This window comes from Hypanus sabinus, chromosome 12 (genome assembly GCF_030144855.1).
Source record: "Hypanus sabinus isolate sHypSab1 chromosome 12, sHypSab1.hap1, whole genome shotgun sequence".
Classification (NCBI taxonomy): Eukaryota; Metazoa; Chordata; class Chondrichthyes; order Myliobatiformes; family Dasyatidae; genus Hypanus; species Hypanus sabinus.
The window spans coordinates 4,305,758-4,327,544 of record NC_082717.1 but is presented as its reverse complement, the minus strand read 5'-3'; the positions used below and the strand labels follow the sequence as shown (position 1 = coordinate 4,327,544).

Below are 21,787 nucleotides of genomic sequence, written 5' to 3'. Positions count from 1 at the left end.
CAGTGTACCTGGCTTGTTTCTCACATTTCAATCTGATAATGCTGTGTGGGCATAAGGAGTGAATTTCAGTGACAGACATGTAAACGTGGATGAAAACATTCAGATACTCTACAGTTTGTTGGTATTTTTTCAGCAGTTTCCACAGGGCTGCCCACTTTCCCCCATCACTTCCTCTCACACCCTGTGCCTTTGTGCTGAAATAAGTATTTGGGGAAGTCAGTCACTTGTGAAATAGCAATGGGGAGCATCGGGTCCGAATGAGCAGAAATTTAGTTTTTGAAAAACAAGCGAGGAGAAATGTTTGCAGCGATAATCACAACCTTGACTCTGTCCGTCTGTGCAGTGGGTGAGTAAATTCCCAGAGTGGGGTCCCCAGTCTGAAACTAGTTTCATCTACCTTTAAGTTTAATTGACCAGTTGCGGGCAGAGATACTGTGTACAGTTTTGATCATCCTGTGATAGGAAGGATGTTATTGAACTAGAAAGAGTGCAGAAATGATCCACCAGGATGTTGTCTGGACCTGGGGGTCTGTGTCACAAGGACAGATTGTGTCCACTAGGACTTTATTCCCTGGAATTGAGGAGACTGGGGGGAGAGAAACCTGATAGAGGGTATTTGATCATGAGGTGCATAGACAGGGTGAAAGCACACATTCTATTCCCCAGGAAGGGGGTGATAAAAACAAGAGGACAGGTTAAAGATCAGAGTCGAGAGATTGAAATGGGACATCGGAGCAGCTTCTTCACACAAAGGATGGTGCGTATTTGGACTGTGCTGACAGAAGTAGAAATTTCTGACAGGTGTCACATTAGCAACATGTAAAAGCCATTTAGAGAAGTACATGGATAGGGGAGGGTGAGTGGTCTGTGGGGCAAATGCATGCTGTCTTTGTGAACAAGTTGAGGCAAAGGTTTTGTTTCTGTGCTGAACGATTTTAAGAGTTGTGTGAATCTGAGTTTCCAGTTTAAACATTGAGAAATGTTGGGCTTTTCTTGATTCACACTGAGCTGAGACCCTGAAGTATAATCTTCTAGAGTTCCTATTCAGCAAGAAAACCAAAAGTTTTACTCTTTGCCGAACAAGGCAAAAGAAGTAATTTGAAGTGATTTGAAGTGATGTCTCAATCAGAAGTGATTTGAGACATTCTGTACAAGTTAATTGGGTGAACTTTCTGAAAATAGGAAGCACCTGGGCATTCACAACACAAATCCAAAAGAAGTGGCTCATACAAATTCACAAAAATTACTGATTAAGACAGGCAGCAGCAATGGAGGGAAGAAAAGAAATGAGGTGAAAAAAATTTAAAGATTAGTGTGAAGAGAGCTAACACTAATGACAAAAGAATTTACAGAAAGAAAATGGATCAGGGGGAATGTGGGCAGAGTGAAGAAACTCAGACAAAGTATTAGAGAGACAGAAAGGAAAAGAACCAAAATCTGGAAATTCTCAACAAGTCAGAGCACCGTGTGGAGAGAGAAGCAGCTTTTCAGGCTGATGAACTTTCATCACAGATCAGCAAGGCCAATTGTAGAGATTATAAAGTGTATTAAGGAAATGACAGACCACAGGTGAAAAATCTGGACTCTCACACCATAAGATCATAAAGCATAGGAGCAGGATTAGGCCATTCAGCCCATCAAGTCTGCTCTGCCATTTAATCATGCTTGATTTATTTTCCCTCTCAACCACCTATTGACCTTCACTTTAAATATACTCAATGACTTGGCTTCCACAGCCAATAAATTCCACAGATTCACCACTCTTGGCTAAAGAAATTCCTGCACACCTCTGTTCTAAAGGGTTGTCCCTCTGTTCTGGGGTTGTCCCTCTGTTCTTGACTCACCCATGAGAGGAAACACCATCTCCATGTCCATTATTGTTCTTAATAACTTACAGAATTTAACATACGCAAATTAATGCATTGGAAATTAGCATTTTGAATATGATAATTAACCAAAACAGGATTCTTTCAAATCCAAGATTATAACAGAGAAAAGGTGAGCGAACTGTAGATGCAGTTTATTTTTTTCAGCCTTCTCTGCTTTCAGTAATTATATCTGTAGTTTGAAAAAAAAAATGGCCAGGTAGAATTGTTGCAACACATCCTTGCTCCTGAAATTAAAATCTGTTGCAATGAGACCAGCAATGTATTTGCCTCCTTAACCGGGAATAGATACAGTGGATTCTGGTCCACTGGGACACAGTGGGACCAGTACATTTTGGCCCAATTAAACAGCTGTCCCAACTCGCCAAAGTTTCATGGAAATAGTTCCAAATGTACAATAAAGAAAAACTACCATTTAACTGAGTAACAAATTTGGTATTTTGAAAATTTGATATAGAACTATGCATTATTTCCAACTTTTTAAGTACTCCCGAATGCAGATTATCAGGGCCCAGGGGATTTGTCAGGTTTCAAGCTGACTAATCTATCTAGAACTTTCTGTGAATGAGAATAACGAGTCACAGCATTTCTGGGGCAAGCTGTTTGTCCTCCTCAGAGAGCAGCAAATTCCTCATCTGTTTTCCATGCTGTTGGAAGCTTTTACAATTCTCATTCACGTTTCTCACCTATTTCAATCTCTGCTTTTCTTCTCTTTTTTGGTGAATTTTGAGTTGATCTCCATCCTCACTTCTGCCACAGTTCTGACAATCTATGTGATTTCTCTATTCCTAAATTCCTTTGTTGGATCACTTCCCTTACCTGTTTAGTCCGGGAAGGGATGTCGAACTGTATGTCTGGGTATTCTACCCATTGTCATATTTTCCAATCTGTCAGAGTCAATTGATGCTTCAGGCCTTCACAGTTTCTTCGGCTAAATTTGGAGCCTGTGTTATTGATTGAACGATCTTATTTTCAATCTTAATGAAGTATCTTATTGTACCCTGTGAGGCACATCCCAGTATCCACGGGTTTTCTTTGCAGAATATGGGGCGGGACAGTAGAGTAGCAGATAGCACAACGTTTTACAGTTCCAGCGACCCAGGTTCAATTCCTACAACTGCCTGAAAAGGTCTCCCCGTGACCTCTGGGTGTTCCATTTTCTCCCATAGTCCAAAGACATCCTGATTGAGGCTGGGATTAATCAGGGGTTACTCAGTGGTCTGGCTCGAAGGGCTGGAAAGGCCTATTCTATGAGAGAGAACTTCGCACAGGTCATAGAGAATCCGAGGGGAACAAATATCCTGGCCAGGAGGTCTGCAAATGCTATTGCAGAGGTTTTCAACTAGATTTGCACAAGGGGTGGAAACAGAAGTAAAGAGGCAGAGGAGGAGGCTGGAGCACAAGTAGAGTCAGCTTGTAGGGAGTTTGTGAGGAAGGACAGGCAGGTGTTAGAGCAAAGATGCACTCAGCCTGATGGTTTGAGATGCTAATTAGGGATAGTGTCGTGGTTGCAGAAAAGGAGGTAGTCATGGAGGGATTGTCTACTGAGTCAATGTTGGTGGAAGTCAGAAACAGGAAGAAGGCAATAACTCTACTGGGTGTTTTTATAGACCCCCCCCCCCCCCAATAGTAACATTGAGGAGCAAATACGGAGGCAGATTCTGGAACACTGCAACAATAACAGGGTTGTAGTGATGGGAGATTTTAACTTTCCTAATATTGACTGGCATCTCTTTAGAGCAAGGGGTTTAGATGGCCTGGAGTTTGTTAGGTGTACTTACAAAGTTTCTTGATGCAATATGTAGATAAACCAACTAGAGGAGAAACTGTACTTGATTAGGTATTGGGAAATGAACCTGGTAGGGTATCAGATCTGTTGGTGGGAGAGCATTTTGGAGGTAGTGACCACAACTGGAGAGGGATAGGAGCAGACATTTTGGGAAAACATTTAATTGGGGTAGGGGGAAATATGATGCTATTAGGCAGGAACTTGGGAGCATAATTGGGGAAGGGCAAATTATGAGGCTATAAGACTAGAACTTGCGGTTGTGAATTGGGATGGTGTTTTTGCAGGGAAATGTACTATGGACAGGTGGTCAATGTTTAAGGATCTCTTGCAGGATATTAGGGATAAGCTTATCCCAGTGAGGAAGATAAAGAATGTTTGGGTGAAGGACCATGGGTGACAAGTGAGGTGAAGAATCTAATCAGATGGAAAAAGGCAGCATACGTGAGGTTTAGGAAGCAAAGATCAGATGGGTCTATTGAGGAATATAGGGTGGCAAGAAAGGAGCTTAAGAAGGGGCTGAGGAGAGCAAGAAGGGGGCATGAGAAGGTGTTGGCAAGTAGGGTAAAAGAAAACCCCAAGGCATTCTTCAATTATGTGAAGAACAAAATGTTCACAGGAGTGAAGATAGGACCAATTAGAGATAAAGGTGGGAAGATGTGCCTGGAGGCTGTGGAAGTAAGCGAGGTCCTCAATGAATACGTCTCTTCGGTATTCACCACTGAGAGGAAACTTGATGACAGTGAGGACAATATGAGTGAGGTTGATGTTCTGGAGCATGTTGATATTAAGGCAGAAGAGGTTGGAGTTGTTAAAATACATTAGGATGAATAAGTCCCTGGGACCTGATGGAATATTCCCTAGGCTGCTCCATGAGGTGAGGGAAGAGATTGCTGATTCTTTGGCTAGGATCTTTATGTCCTCGTTGTCCATGGGAATGATACCGGAGGACTGGAGGGAGGCGAATGTTGTCCCCTTGCTCCAAAAAGGTAGTAGGGATAGTCAGGTAATTATAGACCAGTGAGCCTTACGTCTGTTGTAAGAAATCTGTTGGAAAAGATTCTTAAGGACAGAATCTATGGGCATTTAGGGAATCATGGCCTGATCAGGGACAGTCAGCATGACTTTGTGAAGGGCAGGTCTTGTCTGTTAGAGTTCTTTGAGGAGGTGACCCGGCATATAGATGAAGGTAGTGCAGTGGATGTGATCTACATGGATTTTAGTAAGGCATTTGACAAGGTTCCACACGGTAGGCTTAGTCAGACGGCATGGGATCCAGGGAAGTTTGCCAAGGTGGATTCAGAATCAGCTTGCCTGCAGAAGACAGAGGGTCATGGTGGAGGGAGTACATTCAGACTGGAGGGTTGTGACTAGTGGTGTCCCACAAGGATCTGTTCTGGGACCTCTACCTTTCATGATTTTTTTTAACAACCTGGATGTGGGGGTGGAAGGGTAGGTTGGCAAGTTTGCAGATGACACAAAGGTTGGTGGTGTTATAGATAGCGTAGAGGATTGTCTAAGATTGCAGAGAGACATTGATAGGATGCTGAAGTGGGCTGAGAAGTGGCAGATGGAGTTCAACCCGGAGAAGTGTGAGGTGGTACACTTTGGAAGGACAAACTCCAAGACAGAGTACAAAGTAAATGGCAGGAAGTGTGGAGGAGCAGAGGGATCTGGGGGTACATGTCAACAGATCCCTGAAAGTTGCCTCACAGGTAGACAGGGTAGTTAAGAAACTTATGGAGTGTTAGCTTTCATAGGTAGAGGGATAGAGTTTAAGAGTCGTGGGGTAATGATGCAGCTCTATAAAACTCTGGTTGGGCCATACTTGGAGCATTGTGTCCAGTTCTGGTCGCCTCACTATAGGAAGGATGTGGAAACATTGGAAAGGGTACAGAGGAGATTTACCACGATTCTTCCTGAGTAAGAGTGTATAGATTATGATCAGAGATTAAGGAGAGAAGGAGGATGAAAGGAGACATGATAGAGATATACAAAATATTAAGAGGAGCAGATAGAGTGGACAGCCAGCGCCTCTTCCTCAGGACACCACTGCTCAGTACAAGAGTACATGGCTTTAATGTAAGGGGAGGGAAGTTTAAGGGGGATATTAGAGGAAAGTGTTTCACTCAGAGAGTGGTTGGTGCGTGTAATGCATTGCCTGAGTCAGTGGTGAAGGCAGATACACTAGTGAAATTTAAGAGACTACTAGACAGGTATATGGAGGAATTTAATGTGGAGGATTATATGGGAGGCAGGGTTTAAGGGTCGGTACAGCATTGTGGGCTGAAGGACCAACACTGTGCTGTGTTCTATGTCCTATGTTCTATAAATTGGGAGTGGATGTTCTCAGGAAAATGCACAGCAGAAATGTGGCAAATGATCAAATGGAGTTCTGCATAGGTATGTTCCATTGAAGCAAAGAAAGGATGCTAGAGTTAAAGAACCATGGTGTACAAAGGATGTAGAAAATCTAGGTAAAAAGAAAAGAAAAGCTTATGGAAGATTCAAGTAACCAGGCACTGTTAGAACTCTAGAAAATTACAAGGTTGCCAGGAAGGAGTTTAAGAATGGAATTAGGATAGTGAGAAGGGTCCATGATAAGGCCTTGGGGAACAGGATTAAGGTAAACCTCAAGGCATTCTACAAGTACGTGAAAAGCAACAGGATGAACCATGAGGGAATAGGAGCATTCAGGTGCGATAGTGGAGACATGTGCATGGGGTCGGAGCGGTGTGCAGTGGTAATCAATGAATATTTTATTTCATTTCTATACCTCCCTGTATCAATCTGAATTTCATCAAGATCATAATACCATGTCTGATTTTCTTGGGAAATTAAATTTTCCAAGATTATCATCTGATGATCTTTTGATATTGGATACTCCTATTACGGATGTAGAAATTAAAGGAGCTATTTCCTCAATGAATTCTGGGAAAGCACCAGGTCCAGATGGTTATACAGTTGAATTTTTAATTTTTTTTTCTGTTTTTTTATATCATATATTATGAAATATTTAGATTTACCATGTTCATACATATATTTTATGGCTTATGTCTTGGTAAATTCATTTATATTGTAACTATTATGTATGTTTTTTCATATGTAATGGAATTTGTATGTTGGTAATTTCTTTATCAATATATCATTTGTATTCTGTCCATATTACTAATAATAATAAAAAGATTTAGAAAGAAAAAAAAAGAATTTAGGAGCCAAGAGGTAATGTTGCAGCTATATAGGACCCTGGTCAGACCCCACTTGGAGTACTGTGCAGAGGAGATATTAGGAGTAAGTTTTTTGCTCAGAGAGTGGTGAGTGCGTGGAATGGGCTGCCGGCAATGGTGATGGAGGCAGATACGATAGGGTCTTTTAAGAGACTTTTGGTTAGTTGGAGCTTAGTAAAATAGAGGACTATGGGTAAGCCCAGTAATTTCTAAGGTAGGGATAGTTTTGGCACAACTTTGTAAGCCAAAGGGCCTGTATTGTGCTGTAGGTTTTCTATGTTTCTAAGTTTCTAAGAGTGTCTTAGGTAGGTACATGGAGCTTAGAAAAATAGTGGGGTATGTGCTAGGGAAAAACTAGCCAGTTTCTAGAGTAGATGTCATGGTCTGTGCAACATTGTGGGCTGAAGGGCCTGTATTATGCTGTAAATTTTTATGTTCTGTATTCAAACCTATAAGCAATTTGGGGTTAACTGTTCAATGTACAGGTCCATAAAACCATCTGATACTGACTCAGGAAATCATTCTCCACAGAATAAATTGACAATGTGTCTGAACAGTCTGTATGTGGATTAAAGTCACCCATTATCACTGTGGAATCCTTTCACATGCTGTAGTTTCCTGGAGTTGCTCTTCCTGACCATATCGCTATTGATTGGAGGCCTAAAGATGACCTCCACGAACATTGCCAGGAATTTTCAATGTTCCCTCTGTTTCTTCATTCTATACTTTGATCTTCCAAACCAACATCCTTTCCCATAACTTCTGTGAGAAAGCTCTCTTTAGCAAAGTGTCCATAGAACATAGAACACTACAGCACAGTACAGGCCCTTCGGCCCACAGTTGTAGATCCTTGCCAAAGAGGTGGAAGCTGGGGACCAGGGAAGCCCTGTCCTTGTTCTGGGTGGAAGGAGAGGGGATGACAAGAGAAGTGTGGGACTTGGAATGGATACAGTTGAGAGCCTTGTTAGCAGTCATGGTGGAGAACCATATTGGGGGGAAATAAAGAAGCACTGATATGGAAGATATCTGCACCTTTAGGGCAGATGTGAAAGAGACAGAGATACTGGGAGAAGGGAATGGTGTCCCAAGAGGAATCAGAATGGGATGAAGAGTGGTCAGGTTAGCTGTGGGAGTCTCTGGGCTTCTTGTAGAACTGCTGACCCTCTCCTTGAAATGTGTACAGGGGAATTGAGAGAGTGGTTTTTGTGTTAGTAATAGACAAAGTGAACATAGAAGCAGGATTGAAATTGACAGTAAAGTTAATGAAATCTTTGCTGATATTGCCAGGAACTTTTAGGAAAGATTTTTGCAGGTACTCAAGGTTTCGTATCTAAATGTGCATAGTATAAGCAATAAGGTGGATGATCTTGTTGCAATATTACAGTTTACCTGGTATGATATTGTGGCATTGCTGAATCATGACAGGTTGTACTTGGGAGCTGAATGTCCAAGGTTACATGTTATATTGGACATAGGCAGAGGGGGTGGAATAGCTGTATTGGTAAAGAATGGCAGCAAATCAGTAGAAAGATGAGACATAGGATCAGAAAATGTTGAATCCTTGTAGGTTGAGTTAAGAAACTGCAAGAGTAAAAGGACATCGAAGGCAGTTATATGCAGGCCTCCCAACAGTGGCTGGGAGGTGGACCACAGGTTCCAACATAAATAGAAAAGGCGAGTCAAAGGTCAATGTTATGGTAATTATGGGAGATTTTAACATGCAGGTCGATTGGGAAAATCAGTTTGGTAATGGATCTCATGAGAGTGATTTTGTTGAATGCCTATGATCTGGGTTTTTGGAGCATTTTGTCATTAAGCCTACTTGGGGATCAGCTGTACTGGATTGGGTTTAATATAATTTACCGGAAGTGATTAGGGAGCTTAAGGTAAAACAACCCTTAGGAACCAGTGATCACAATATGATTGAGTTCAACTTGAAATTTGATAGGGAGAAAGTAAAGTCTGATGTAGCAGTATTTCAGTGGAATAAGGGAAATTACTGTGGTATGAGAGAGGAGTTGGCCAAAGTAACTTGGAAGGAGCTACTGGCAAGGATGTCAGCAGAGCAGCAATAGCATGTGTTTCTGGGGAAAATGAGGAAGGTGCGGGACATGTGTATTCCAAAAATGAAGCAATACTCAAATGGTAAAATAGTACAACTGTGGCTGACAAGGGAAGTCAAAGCTATTGTAAAAGCAGAAGAAAGGGCATACAATAGAACAAAAATTAGTGGGAAGATAGATGATTGAGAATCTTTTAAAAACCTACCGAGAGCAACTAAAAAAATCAGAAGGAAAAGATGAAATATGAAATCAAGGTAGCAAATAATATCAAAGAGGATAGTAAAAGTTTTTTCAAGTATGTTCTAAATAAAAGAGAAATGAGAGAGGATATAGGACTGCTAGAACATGAGGCAGGAGAAATAATTATGGGGGACAAGGAGATGGCTGATGAACTAAATGAACATTTTGCATCAGTCTTCACTCTGGAAGACACTAGCAGTGTACTTAATGTTGTAGCGTGTGAAGGAAGAGAATTGGGTGCAGTTACTGTTAGAAGAGAGAAGGGGCTCAAAAAGCTGAAAGATATAAAGGTACATAAGTCACTCGGATCAGAGGAACTGCCCCCTAGAGTTCTGAAAGAGGTAGCGTTAGAATTGTGGTGGCATTAGAAATGGTCTTCCAAAGAATATTTGGGCTCTGGCATGGTGTTAAAGGACTGGAAAATTGTAAATGGCACTCCACTCTTTAAGAAAGGAGGAAGGCAGCAGAAAGGAAATTATAGACCAGTTGGCCTGACCTCAGTGGTTGGGAAGATGTTGGACTCAATTGTTAAGGATGAGGTGATGGAACACTTGGTGACACAGGACAAGATAGTACAAAGTCAGCATGGTTTCCTTCAGGGAAAATCCTGCCTGACAAACCTGTTGAAATTCTTTGAGGAGATTACAAGTAGTATAGATAAAGGGGATACAGTGGATGTTGTATATTTGGACTTTCAGAAGGTCTTTGACAAGGGGCCACACATAAGGCTGCTTACAAAATTAAGAGCCCATGGTATTACAGGAAAATTACTAACACGGTTAGAGTATTGGCTGATCAGTAGGAGGCAGCAAGTGGGAATAGAAGGATCTTTTTCTGGTTGGCTTCCAGTGACTAGTGGTGTTCCACAGGGGTCGGTGTTGGGACCACTTCTTTTTATGTTGTATATAAATGATTTAAATGATAGGCTTTGTTGCCAGGTTTGCAAATGATACAAAGACTGGTGGAGGGGCAGGTAGTGTTGAGGAAACAGGAAAGCTGCAGAAGGACTTAGACAGATTTGACGAATGGGCAAGAAAGTGGCAAATAAAATATTATGTTGAAAAATGCATGGCCATGCATTTTGGTAGTACAAATAAATGTGCGGACTATTTTTTATAACAGGGAGAAAATCCAAGAATCTGAGCTGCAGAGGGACTTTGGAGTCCTTGTTCAGAGCACCCTGAAGGTTAACTTGCAGGTTGAGTTGGTGATAAAGAAGGCAAATGCCATGTTAGCATTCATTTCATGAGGTCTAGAATACAAGAACAGGGATGTGATGCTGAGGCTTTATAAGGCACTGGCGAGGCTTCACATGAGTATTGTGAACAGTTTTGTGTCCCTCAGCTTAGAAAAGATGTGCTGGCATTGGTGAGGGTTCAGAGAAGGTTCTCAAAGATGATTCCAGGAATGAAAGGGTTATCATATAAGGGACGTTTGATGGCCCTGGGGCTGTACTTGCTGGAATTCAGAAGGATGAGGGGAGATCTCATTGAAACCTTTGGAATGTTGAAAGACCTAGACAGAGTAGATGTGGAAGGGATGTTTCCCATGGTGGTGGAGTCTAGGACAAGAAGACAAAGCCTCAGGATAGAGGGGCACCTTTTCAAAGCAGAGATGTGAAGAAATTTCTTTAGCCAAAGGGTGGTGAATTTGTGGAATTTGTGGCCACATGCAGCTGTGGAATCCAGGTTGTTGGGTGTTTTTAAGGCAGAGTTCTTGTTTGAACATGGCATCAAATGTTACGGAGGGATGGCTGTGAACTGAGGTAGAGGAGGAGAAATATAAATGATTAGCCATGATGGAATGGCGGAGAGACTCAATGGGCCATATGGCCTAACTCTGCCCCTATGCCTTATGGTCTTATTTCACCAGGAACCACAGATATGAGCATACAAAATCTGAGGTATCTTTGAAAGATGGGTTAAGAACCAAGAGACAGAGATGGTCTGTGATCAGCAATGTGTGTCAGGAAGTAAACCTCAGGGACCAATTTCTCACATGTATTTTAGTGACCAGATGCAGGAACGAGGAGTTGCATATAGAAGTAAAATACTGCAGCTGCTGCAAACCTGAAAGAAAACCTACAACACTCCAAGCATTCAGCAGGTCGGAGAGCGACAAAGCGGAGAGAAAATGAGTTCATGGTTCACACAGAAAACCTGATGATGTTCACCCAGGTTTGCAGATACTACCGAATAAGGAGGGAACATTGGCAAGTGCAAGTTACAATGATCAATCAAGTGGCCAAAACTTTGGAAGATGGAAATGATTGAGGAAAAATCTCAAAATATCTAAACATCTAAGTCTCTGTAATGGCTGCAATATCATTGTTCTGTGCCCTGAGTTCATCCACTTTGTTTATGATACTCCTTGCATTAAAATAGATGCATTTCAGACATCAGGCTGAGTGTATCTTTGCTATATCATTTGCCTATACTGCCTCACAAATGACCACATCCTCTTCTTGCATTTCAAATGCAAATAAAATGGGTCATAAAAAATGGTCATAGAATCACAGAGTACTACAGCAGAGAACCAGGCTGTTCTGCCCATCTAGTCTGAGGCAAACTGATCTTCCACCTCATCCCATTTACCTGCACCAGGACCATATCCATCCGTAACCTTCTCATCGCGTACGAATTCAAAGTTTGCTTGAATGTTACAACTGAACCCACATTGACCACTTCCATGGATTGATGGCATAAACACTGATTCCCCCAACTTTTGGTAATTTTTCATCTCTTACCCTTCTTTCTTTTTCCATTCCCCATTCTGATGACACTCATCCTTCCTCTTCTCCATACCTGCCCATCACCTCCCACTGATGCCCCTCCTTCTTCTCTTTCGTGCATGGTCCCTACTTTCCTATCGGGCCCCTACTTATTCAACCCTTTACATCTGCACCTATCCCTTTCCAGCTTCATACCTTATCCCATTTGCTCATTCACCCACCTTCCCCCTCACCTGGTCACACCTATCACCTGTCAACTGAAACTTCTTCCTCCCTCTCCATCATTTAATTCTGGCCTATTTCCAGACCTGATGAATGGTCTCTGTTTGAAATATTAATTGTTTATTCCCATTCGTAGATGCTGCCTAACTTGCTGAATTCCTCCAGCATTGAGTGTGTGATGGTCAATATTCTATCAGTACGTTATAGGCCCTACTACATCAAGGGTAGTAATCTCAGGATTGCTCCCTGTGCCATGCGACAGTGAGTATAGGAATAGACAATAGACAATAGGTGCAGAAGTAGACCATTCGGCCCCTCGAGTCTGCACCGCCATTCTGAGATCATGGCTGATCATTCACTATCAATACCCAGTCCCTGCCTTGTCCCCATATCCCTTGATTCCCCTATCCATCAGATATCTATCTAGCTCCTTCTTGAAAGCATCCAGAGAATTGTCCTCCACCGTCTTCCGAGGCAGTGCATTCCACACCTCCACAACTCTCTGGGAGAAGAAGTTTTTCCTCAACTCTGTTTTAAATAACTGACCTCTTATTCTCAATCCATGCCCTCTGGTACTGGACTCTCCCAACATCTGGAACATATTTCCTGCCTCAATCCTATCAAATCCTTTAATTATCTTAAATGTTTCAATCAGATCCTCTCTCAATCTCCTCAATTCCAGTGTGTACAAGCCCAATCTCTCCAATCTCTCTGCGTAAGACAGCCCTGCCATCCCAGGAATCAACCTAGTGAATCTACGCTGCACTTCCTCAATTGCCAGAATGTCCTTCCTTAAACCTGGAGACCAAATCTGCACACAATACTCCAGGTGTGGTCTCACCAGGGCCCTGTACAAATGCAAAAGGACATCCTTGCTCTTGTACTCAATTCCCCTTGTAACAAAGGCCAACATTCCATTTGCCCTCTTCACTGCCTGTTGCATTTGCTCATTCACCTTCATTGACTGTTGAACTAGGACTCCTAGGTCTCTTTGCATTTCTCCCTTACCTAACTCTACACCGTTCAGACAATACTCTGCCCTCTTGTTCCTGCTTCCAAAGTGGATAAATTCACATTTATTCACATTGAATGACATCTGCCAAGTATCTGCCCACTCATCCAGCCTATCCAAGTCTCCCTGTATTCTCCTAACGTCCTCTTCGCATGTCACACTGCCACCCAGTTTAGTATCATCAGCAAACTTGTTGATATAGTTTTCAATGCCTTCATCTAAATCGTTGACATAAATCGTAAAGAGCTGTGGTCCCAATACAGAGCCCTGTGGTACCCACTAGTCACCTCTAGCCAGTCCGAGAAACACCCATTCACTGCTACCCTTTGCTTTCTATCTGCCAACCAGTTTTCTATCCATGTTGAAACCCTGCCCCCAATGCCATGAGCTCTGATTTTACTCACCAATCTCCTATGTGGCACCTTATCGAATGCCTTCTGAAAATCTAGGTACACTACATCCACTGGCTTACCCTCGTCTAACATCCTTGTTACACCCTGAAAAAACTCCAACAGATTAGTCAAGCAAATGAGGTGCCTGATAAATGTGAATAGAATGAGGTACCTGATAAATGTGGAGCAGAGGATAGGGATTCAGGTTGCTGGAACATTGGGACCTCTTCTGGAGCTGGTGTGACCTGAACAAAAAGGATGGCTTGCACTGAATCTGAGGGGGACCAATATTCTGGCGGGGAATGCCATTGGGGGGAGGTTAAATTAGATTTGCAGGGGGGTGGGAACCAAAGTGAAGAGGCAGAGGATGGGACAAATGGCACATAAGTAGAATCAGCATGTAAGGAGTTTGTGAGGAAGTATAGCAAATGATAGAACAAAGATACACTCAGCCTGATGTCTGAGATGCATCTATTTTAATGCAAGGAGTGTCATAAATAAGGTGGATGAAAATAGAACACAGAACTGTGACATTGTGGCCATTACAGAGACTTAGATGTCCCAGGGGTAATAATAGCTGCTAAGTGTGCCGGGCTTTAGATGTTTCTGAAGGACAGAGAAGGAGGCAAAAGAGGTGGGGGCATGGCATTGCTAATCCAGGATAGTGTTATGGCTGCAGAAAAGGAGGAAGCCATGGAGGGATTACCTACTGAGTCAGTGTGAGTGGAAGCCTGAAACAGGAGGGGGAAATAACTGCTGGGTGTTTTTATAGACCCTCCCCCAGTAGTAGCTGGAACATCGAGGAGCAGATAGGGAGGCAGATTCTGGAATGATGCATAATAATAGGGTTGTTGTGATGGGAGATTTCAACTTCCCTAGTATTGATTGGCACCTCCTTGGAGCAAGGGGTTTAAACGGGTTGTAGTTTGTTAGATGTGTTCAGGAAGGTTTCCTGAAGTAATATGTGGGTCAGCCAACTTGATCTGGTATTGGGAAATTAACCTGGTCAGGTGTCAGATCTCTTGGTGGGAGAACATTTTGGAGGTAATGATCACAACTCTGTCTGCTTTACCATAGTGCTGGATTGGGACAGGAACAGACAATTTGAGAAAACATTTAATTGAGGTAGGGAGAACTATGACATCATTAGGTGGGAACTTGGGAGCAGATGTTCTCAGGGAAATGCACGACAGAAATGTGGCAAATGTTCAAGGAATATTTTCATGATGTTCTGCATCAGTATGTTCCATTGAGGCAGAGAAATGATGGTAGGGTTAAAGAACCATGGTGTACAAAAAATGTGGAAAATCTAGTTGAAAAGAAAAGGTTCAAGAAACTAGGTACTGATAGAGGTCTAGAAAATTACAGGGTAGACAGGAAAGAGATTTAAGAATAAGAACATAAGAAATACGAACAGGAGTAGGCCATCCGGCCCATCGAGCCTGCCCCGTCATTCAAAAAGATCATGGCTGATCATGTTCTGTGAATGGCTTCAAGGAGGAAAGACTAATACAATGGTGGGGGAGTCTGTTTGTTCTAGATGGACTTTGAGCAACATGTGGATTTCACACAGACTGAGAGTCCAGTGTTATGTACCCCTAGGGTTCATTTTTCCTGCAACTGTCACTTTAAAACACTGAGAGAATGAAAGTGACTTTTAAACACTGATTGAGCTGCTCCAGAGGGAGAGAGAGAGAGAGAGAGAGAGAGAGAGGTGGAGTTATTTGATGGACAATCGATGTTATGGTTTCTCTGCAGCTTGTTTTGAATATAAAAACATACACAGACACACACTGTTAGATTCAAGATGGATTTGGTCAATGGAAGACACCAGTAAGTCAGTCGCTGTCTTAAGCTTTCAGTAGCCCAAAAGGGGTGAGTGGAGATTGATCCAGAGTATTGATAAATGACTCTCACAAGTTTGCTGCAACTAGAACAAGTTTGCAGAGAAGAGAAGAGGGGAGAGGATGGTTTGAAACAGAAGAAACATAGTGACAGAGAGAGCACTGTTTGTTTCTATTCAAATACGTAAGTGTGATTGTCTGTGGGTTCTCTAGTGAGGGGAAACCATTGTGAATACCACTTGTGTGTTTACCCTTTGTCTGGGTGTGGCAGTTCACTGAAGACAGGCACCCCTGTGGCAAATCACTGTTGGAGTTATTTCGTATGTCATAGAACTTGATAAGTGGCTATCAAGTTGTGTGTGTTTGGGGTAACCTTGTGGAATCTACTGGTGTGTCGACCCTTGCCTGGGTTGCAGTTCCCTTGAAGATGATGCTCTTTGTGATAAGCTACTGTTGGTGATAATTCATATGTGGATTCTGTTTGAGTATCCTGTGGCCACCATTTTGACATGTCCCGTAGCTGAAATCAGGTGTGGTACCACTTGTGTTGAAAGGATATTCGCTGAAGATCACTGTCGGTGATACTTCATGTGTGGAGTGGAACAATTTTAGAGATAAAACCTGCTGTTGTTATTTTGTATTGCTGTCGTGGAATCTGTTTGAATATCAACGTAGTTGCCTTCTCACAACATTTGCCTTTGGATTACAAACATCTCGCATTAATTAACCTGTGCATTTGAACTGAAATTTTCTTACATACCATCGTAAGACTGGATCACTTGCCATCTGAGCTTGAATAAGTTTGGGAACTTATTTTTCTTTTACACCTATAAATGCATAACACCATTAACTCTTGATTTGACTGGTTTAAGGTACTACGTGATGCAGTTACAAATAAAATATTGTTTTGTTAACAGCAAAACCAGACTCCAGGTGTGTTCTATTGCTGCTGATACTTTTACTGGGTTGCGTGTATGTAACATTAAACTGGGGGCTCGTCCAGGATTTGAACCAGGATCTCTTGCACCTGAAGTGAGAATCATACCCTTAGACTCCCCTTTTGGGCTACTGAAAGTTTAAACCAGCGACCGACTCACTGGTGTCTTCCATTGACCGAATCCATCTTGACTCTAACTGTATGTGTCTGTGTGCCCTTGTATATTCAAAACAAGCTGCAGAAAAATCATTACATTGATTGTCCATCTAATAACTCCAGCTCTCTCTCCCTTCCTCTCCCTTTCCCTCCCTCTCCCTCTCTCTCCCTCTCTGGGGCAGCTCAAACAGTGTTTAAAAGTGTTACGTATTCAGGCAACAATAAATATATGAGATCGGCAAGGGTTTCTTATAACAAACAACACGTTTATTAAACACAGAAAACAAACCCCCCAAAAGTAAACAAACACTACCATAACCGGAAACAGCTGCTGAGCGGCAGCCCAAACAGTTCGTAAAGTGATATTCCAAAAACAGTTCTTTAAAGTGGTATTGCCAAAAGTTCAATATGCTCACAGTCCATTTAAAAGGAGAGACTTTACAGGACGATTTAGGTTCTCTTTCACGTCACTTGCTTCGATCCCTGACATCGAACTTCCCACGAAGAATTCACGAAACAGAACGGCTTAAAGGCACTGACTTTTCCTTCTCCACTACCTTCAATCCTTTCTGGTTACCCAGGGATTAACACGAAGATAGTCAACAAAATCCTTCCAAATAAGGATCAAACAAAGGTCGCCCCCGTTTCACCGTAGAAAGCGATTCTCCTCGATCTTTAACTTCCAACTTCGAATCTTCACTCTCCACTAATTTCCTCGAACTAACAGAATCATAAAGAACCTGCTGGCAATAACCTTTTAAACTTTAGGCATTAAATAAAAACTTCATCCTTCAACTAAACTGCGTCATCTCTTAAAACACGCAGTGGCATGAAGTCAACCTGGCAAATCCAGCCACAAATTGCCCCTCCTCACAGGGTGGGGTCTACCTTTTATAACCTGTAAAAAAAACCCATCACATGATCTCTACTGGCGGGAAAATGACGTCATTCCACCATCACAAGACCATCACCTCAAATCCAGTACAGCTTCAACCCCAGTCACATGACAAGGGCTCCACTGTCATGTGTCACGAGTACGTAACAAAAAGTCACTCTCATTCTCTCGGTGTTTTAACGTGACAGTCCACAGGAAAAATTAACCCTTTGGATACATAACACCAGCGCTTGAGTTAAAGACAACTTCATGAAGTCCAACTTATGTGGATATTTGGACTGGGTTAAATATAATCGACTCTTTTTATTTTTTTTTCTTTTCTTTTTCCTGCTAACTGTTCAATAAAGCTGAAATTTGTAAGTACACCATCTTTATAATTGTTGCAATGTATGATCTGTTGTTCCTTTCTAACGGATAATTGCATGGGGACAGTATTTACACAATATGAGGTTCGGGAGGTTGAGACATACCAAATGCCCTGTTTTGGTAGGACCCAAGTGGTACTGACCCTAGATGTGTGGAGTTTGAGAAAGGTGGTTTACTCCCCACTGAGTCCAGTGCTGTTAGTGCAGGGCGAACAAGCCACATCTCTGGAGATCCCCAGTGAAAAGGTGTTTTATATATTTCTTCAAGGTTGTGATAACCAAGGGTGAAAATGGGGACAAGCTCCCACTAGCTATTAAATGCTCCCAATGGTATGTGCCTCAAATAGCCACTGACAACCAAGTCAACCTTCTGGCTTTGTCATCTGGTGCAGATATGGCCCAAGTGCGGAGTGACAGACACTGAAGCAGATCAATAGTCCACAAACTTTCATGAAAACAGTGTTAAAGGGAAAATAAAATGATAAACATCAGGCCAAACAGATTGGTAACTAAAACTCTCAAATGGAAAATGAAGCCTACACTGCGGCTGAACAACTAAGAATAAAAGGAATATCGGTATACTTCAGAGTCAGTTGATTCAACAGTCCAATTTCTCAGGCAAGGTGGAACGCAGGCAGCAAAACATTACTGTGTCTAAATCTTGAAAAATAATACAAAGGATTGAATGGAGTTAAATACTATCACAATGAAATAATAGTCAATTGACGTGTACATATTCACGAGCACAATTGCCTTATCTACTGCGCTGCTGAATCTGTGATTGTGACAGGGCTCCCCTCTCTAGACACAGCCCCTGAGGTGCCACAGACCTGTTACCGCTGGATGTCACAAATGACGGACTTGTCCAAGATGTCCTTCAGTAATGCTGGTAGTTGAGTGCTATGGTGCACACTGCCAATATCAGAGACAAAGACTTCCATGTAAAGACAGAAACAAGAGATTATACAGAGGTAGCTTGACCAAGGGACACCCTGAGACAAATCATTCTCAAAATGCGGACCCTCCAATTGGAGCTAATCCAGCATCTGCTTCAAGAATCAAACTAACACAGAATCTGAGCATATTAAAATAAACTTAAACTTAAACAGAAAACACCAGGAAACCATATTACAAAGAGCTAGTTGCTCAAGGAAAACACAAGAAACTCTAAAACCATTAATAACAGCTAAGCAACAATTAACTAATCCAGGTTCTCTAAAAACCTCAAAGCCTAAATGCTCTCTGATGCTCTGCACAGGCCTGAAGAAGTCACTAGAGGATCCCCCATCCCTATAGCTGGAACTTGATGGCCCTGGAAGACCTGAAAACGTGAGATCCAGGAATGACTCGAGAGACCTGGGGAACTTGAGAGGAAGGCATGGAGAGACTTGGGGATCCAGAGAGACTGACAGACCTGAGAACCCCAACAGACTGAGATCAAGAAACCTTGGGTGGGGCCAAGAGGGTGACCTGGGAGTCCACGAGATGGGAGGACATTATAAAACTGTAAACACAATGAATGAGCCTTGGAAACAATTGGAACAATAAAAACCTTGGGAGTATAGAGAAAAGTCCTTGGGAAACCTTGACAACATGAAACTTGAAACCTGAAACCTACAGAAGGAACCTTTTCAAATTTTGCTCACAGTATTTTCGGGAGGTGGTTGGGATATACTCTCAATTTTACAGATCAAGACAACATAGACAGGTTTCTTTCATCGCTAAGCTAGCTGGTTCTCTATAGATCTGTTTAATTTGCTACATGAAAATTCAATCTTCCCAGTCTGTACCATGACTTTCATGAAGAGGTTAAAATACTTTTGATAGGGCTATTTTGCGTATTTTTACAACCCAACCAGGGATCAGCTTTTGGAGTAGGGCTCTTCCAGAATTTACACTATTGACTTGAATGATGATTTGTGGAATCAATTGAAAAGCTTGCTTGAAGCGCTCATTTTTGAAGCGCTGAGTCACGGGACAAAGCTGGGAACCTGGGTACTTGTAACTTGAAAAGCTTGGAATGGATACCGGAGAAACTCAATGTAGACTAGAGAAGCTCGGTATGTAGACTCGGGACTCTTGGAATGTAGAGTCAGAACATGCACTCAGAATAAAAGCAGACTCCCCTCAAGCCACCAAAGTCAAAACGTCACTGCTCAAACTTTGCTGGGTCCATTACCTTTGTTCCGATGGAGAGAGAAACTAGAGGTTATACATAGGAATTCCAACAGAACATTGTTGCTTCAATGAATCACTAACCAATGAATCTCCTGGCCAAGGTCAGCTGTCCTCTCTCTGCTGGGTCCATCTTTGCGTGGTTGAGGTTTGCTGTCATCTGGGTTGGATATGGCCTAAGTATGGAGTGAGAGACACTGAAACAGGTCGACAGATCACAGACTTTAATGCGAACAATGTTAAAAGGAAAAGAAATCAACAAATGCCAGGCCGGGGGGCGTCACATGTTGACGTTGGGAATCCAGCTCCCTCGTAAAAAGTAATGAAATAGGGTTTAAATGAAGAAGAGTTAACAAATATCTACTAGAAACTATTTATAAGTAACTCAGGATTATCTTTTGATATGGCTCCTAAACCGAAACAGAAGAAAGCTACTACTTCGAAGACTGCGCAAATCGGCGGGGAAAAAGGCCTAACCGTATCGGCGAAGCCTCGGACTCAAGTTGGATCTCCTCCCGGCGAAGTGCATGGCACTTCTGATGATGCGGGACAGAAAGTTGAAGCAATGTCGGCGGTCTCTAAGAAGAAACGGCAAGAACAACGCATGCGCGAAAGTATGCATGAACGGATATTAACAACACTACAAATCCCAACTACGGCTGGAAGTGAAACTGGAAGTGAATCGGAAGTGGAATCAGACTCTTTGGGAAATTCAGAGGAAGAAGAAGAGGAAAAGAAGGAAGAGATTAAAGGAGACATAAAAGATATCCTGATACATATTATGAATGAATTAAAAGCTATAAGAAGGATGCAAAATAAACTCGATAATGTGGTGGAAAAACAAAAGAAGATGGATAATAAAGTTAAAGAGATGGAAGTAAAAGATGAAGAAAACACTGAAAGAATAGATAAGATAGAAGAAAATAATCTTGCCTGGACAATAGAAAGAAAACGGATGTTGGAAAAGATAGATGCACTTGAAAACTCTAGTAGATGAAATCATATCAATATTGTTGGTCTTATGGAAGGTACAGAGGGAGAAAATCCAATAAAATTCTTTCAAGAATGGATTCCGAAAATTTTGGAAATGAAAGAAGGAAGCCAAGTAATTGAAATTGAAAGAGCACACAGAGTTTTAAGACCAAGACCTCAACAAGATCAAAATCCAAGATCAATTTTGATAAAATGTTTAAGGTACCAAGATAAAGAAATGATCTTGAAGGCAGCTATTCAAGGTGCTAAAAAGAGAAATGGGCCATTGATAATAGGAGGGAAAAGAGTTTTTTTTTATCCAGACATAAGTTACGATCTTCTGAAGAGGCGGAAGGAATTTAATCCAGTGAAAAAATCTTTATGGGAAAAGGGCTATAAATTTTTATTGAGCTACCCAGCAAAATTGATAATTTTCCTGGATAACGAAGAAAGAAGATTTTTCGTTGACTCCCAGAAAGCGGAGAAATTTGTACAAGAATTACCTGATGTCCACAAAGAAGTAAAGAATTATAGAAATGAAATGGACTAATGATGAAGACTGAAACAAGGTTGGATTTGATGGACATTTATAAAAAAATTAGTTGAGGAGTATTAATTGAGAGTAGAGACATTAATTATTTTCTTTTTTTTTCTTCAATAATATATTTTCTTTTTTTTGCGGGGGAGCTGGAAGAGCTCCTGATCAATAGCTGTGAGTTTCGTGTGTACAATCATGGCGATTGCCATGACCTGTAAAATGGGGGGGGGGGTAATGTTGTGTTCTTTTTATTCGCAACATTAGTGGGGGGGGTACTTTGTTTTTTTTCTTATATATTAGTTATCTTTCTTCTATTTTTCTTCTTTTTTGCCTGGATGGTTGAGGA

The 21,787-nt window shown here is 41.8% G+C and overlaps 1 protein-coding gene across 6 annotated transcripts in view; it reads left to right on the top strand.

Moving 5' to 3' along the window:
* The first annotated feature begins 234 nt into the window (after positions 1-234).
* Positions 235-21,787, top strand: part of LOC132402573 (uncharacterized) — a 155,551-nt gene continuing 133,998 nt past the window's right edge. For all 6 annotated transcript variants that reach the window (XR_009514957.1, XR_009514956.1, XR_009514955.1 and 3 more), the window contains exon 1: positions 235-346. Coding sequence is in view for 3 of the 6 variants with exons in the window: in XM_059985458.1 (XP_059841441.1) it covers positions 298-346 (49 nt within the window). In the remaining 3 variants the exon portion in view is untranslated. The remainder of the gene's footprint in view (positions 347-21,787) is intronic.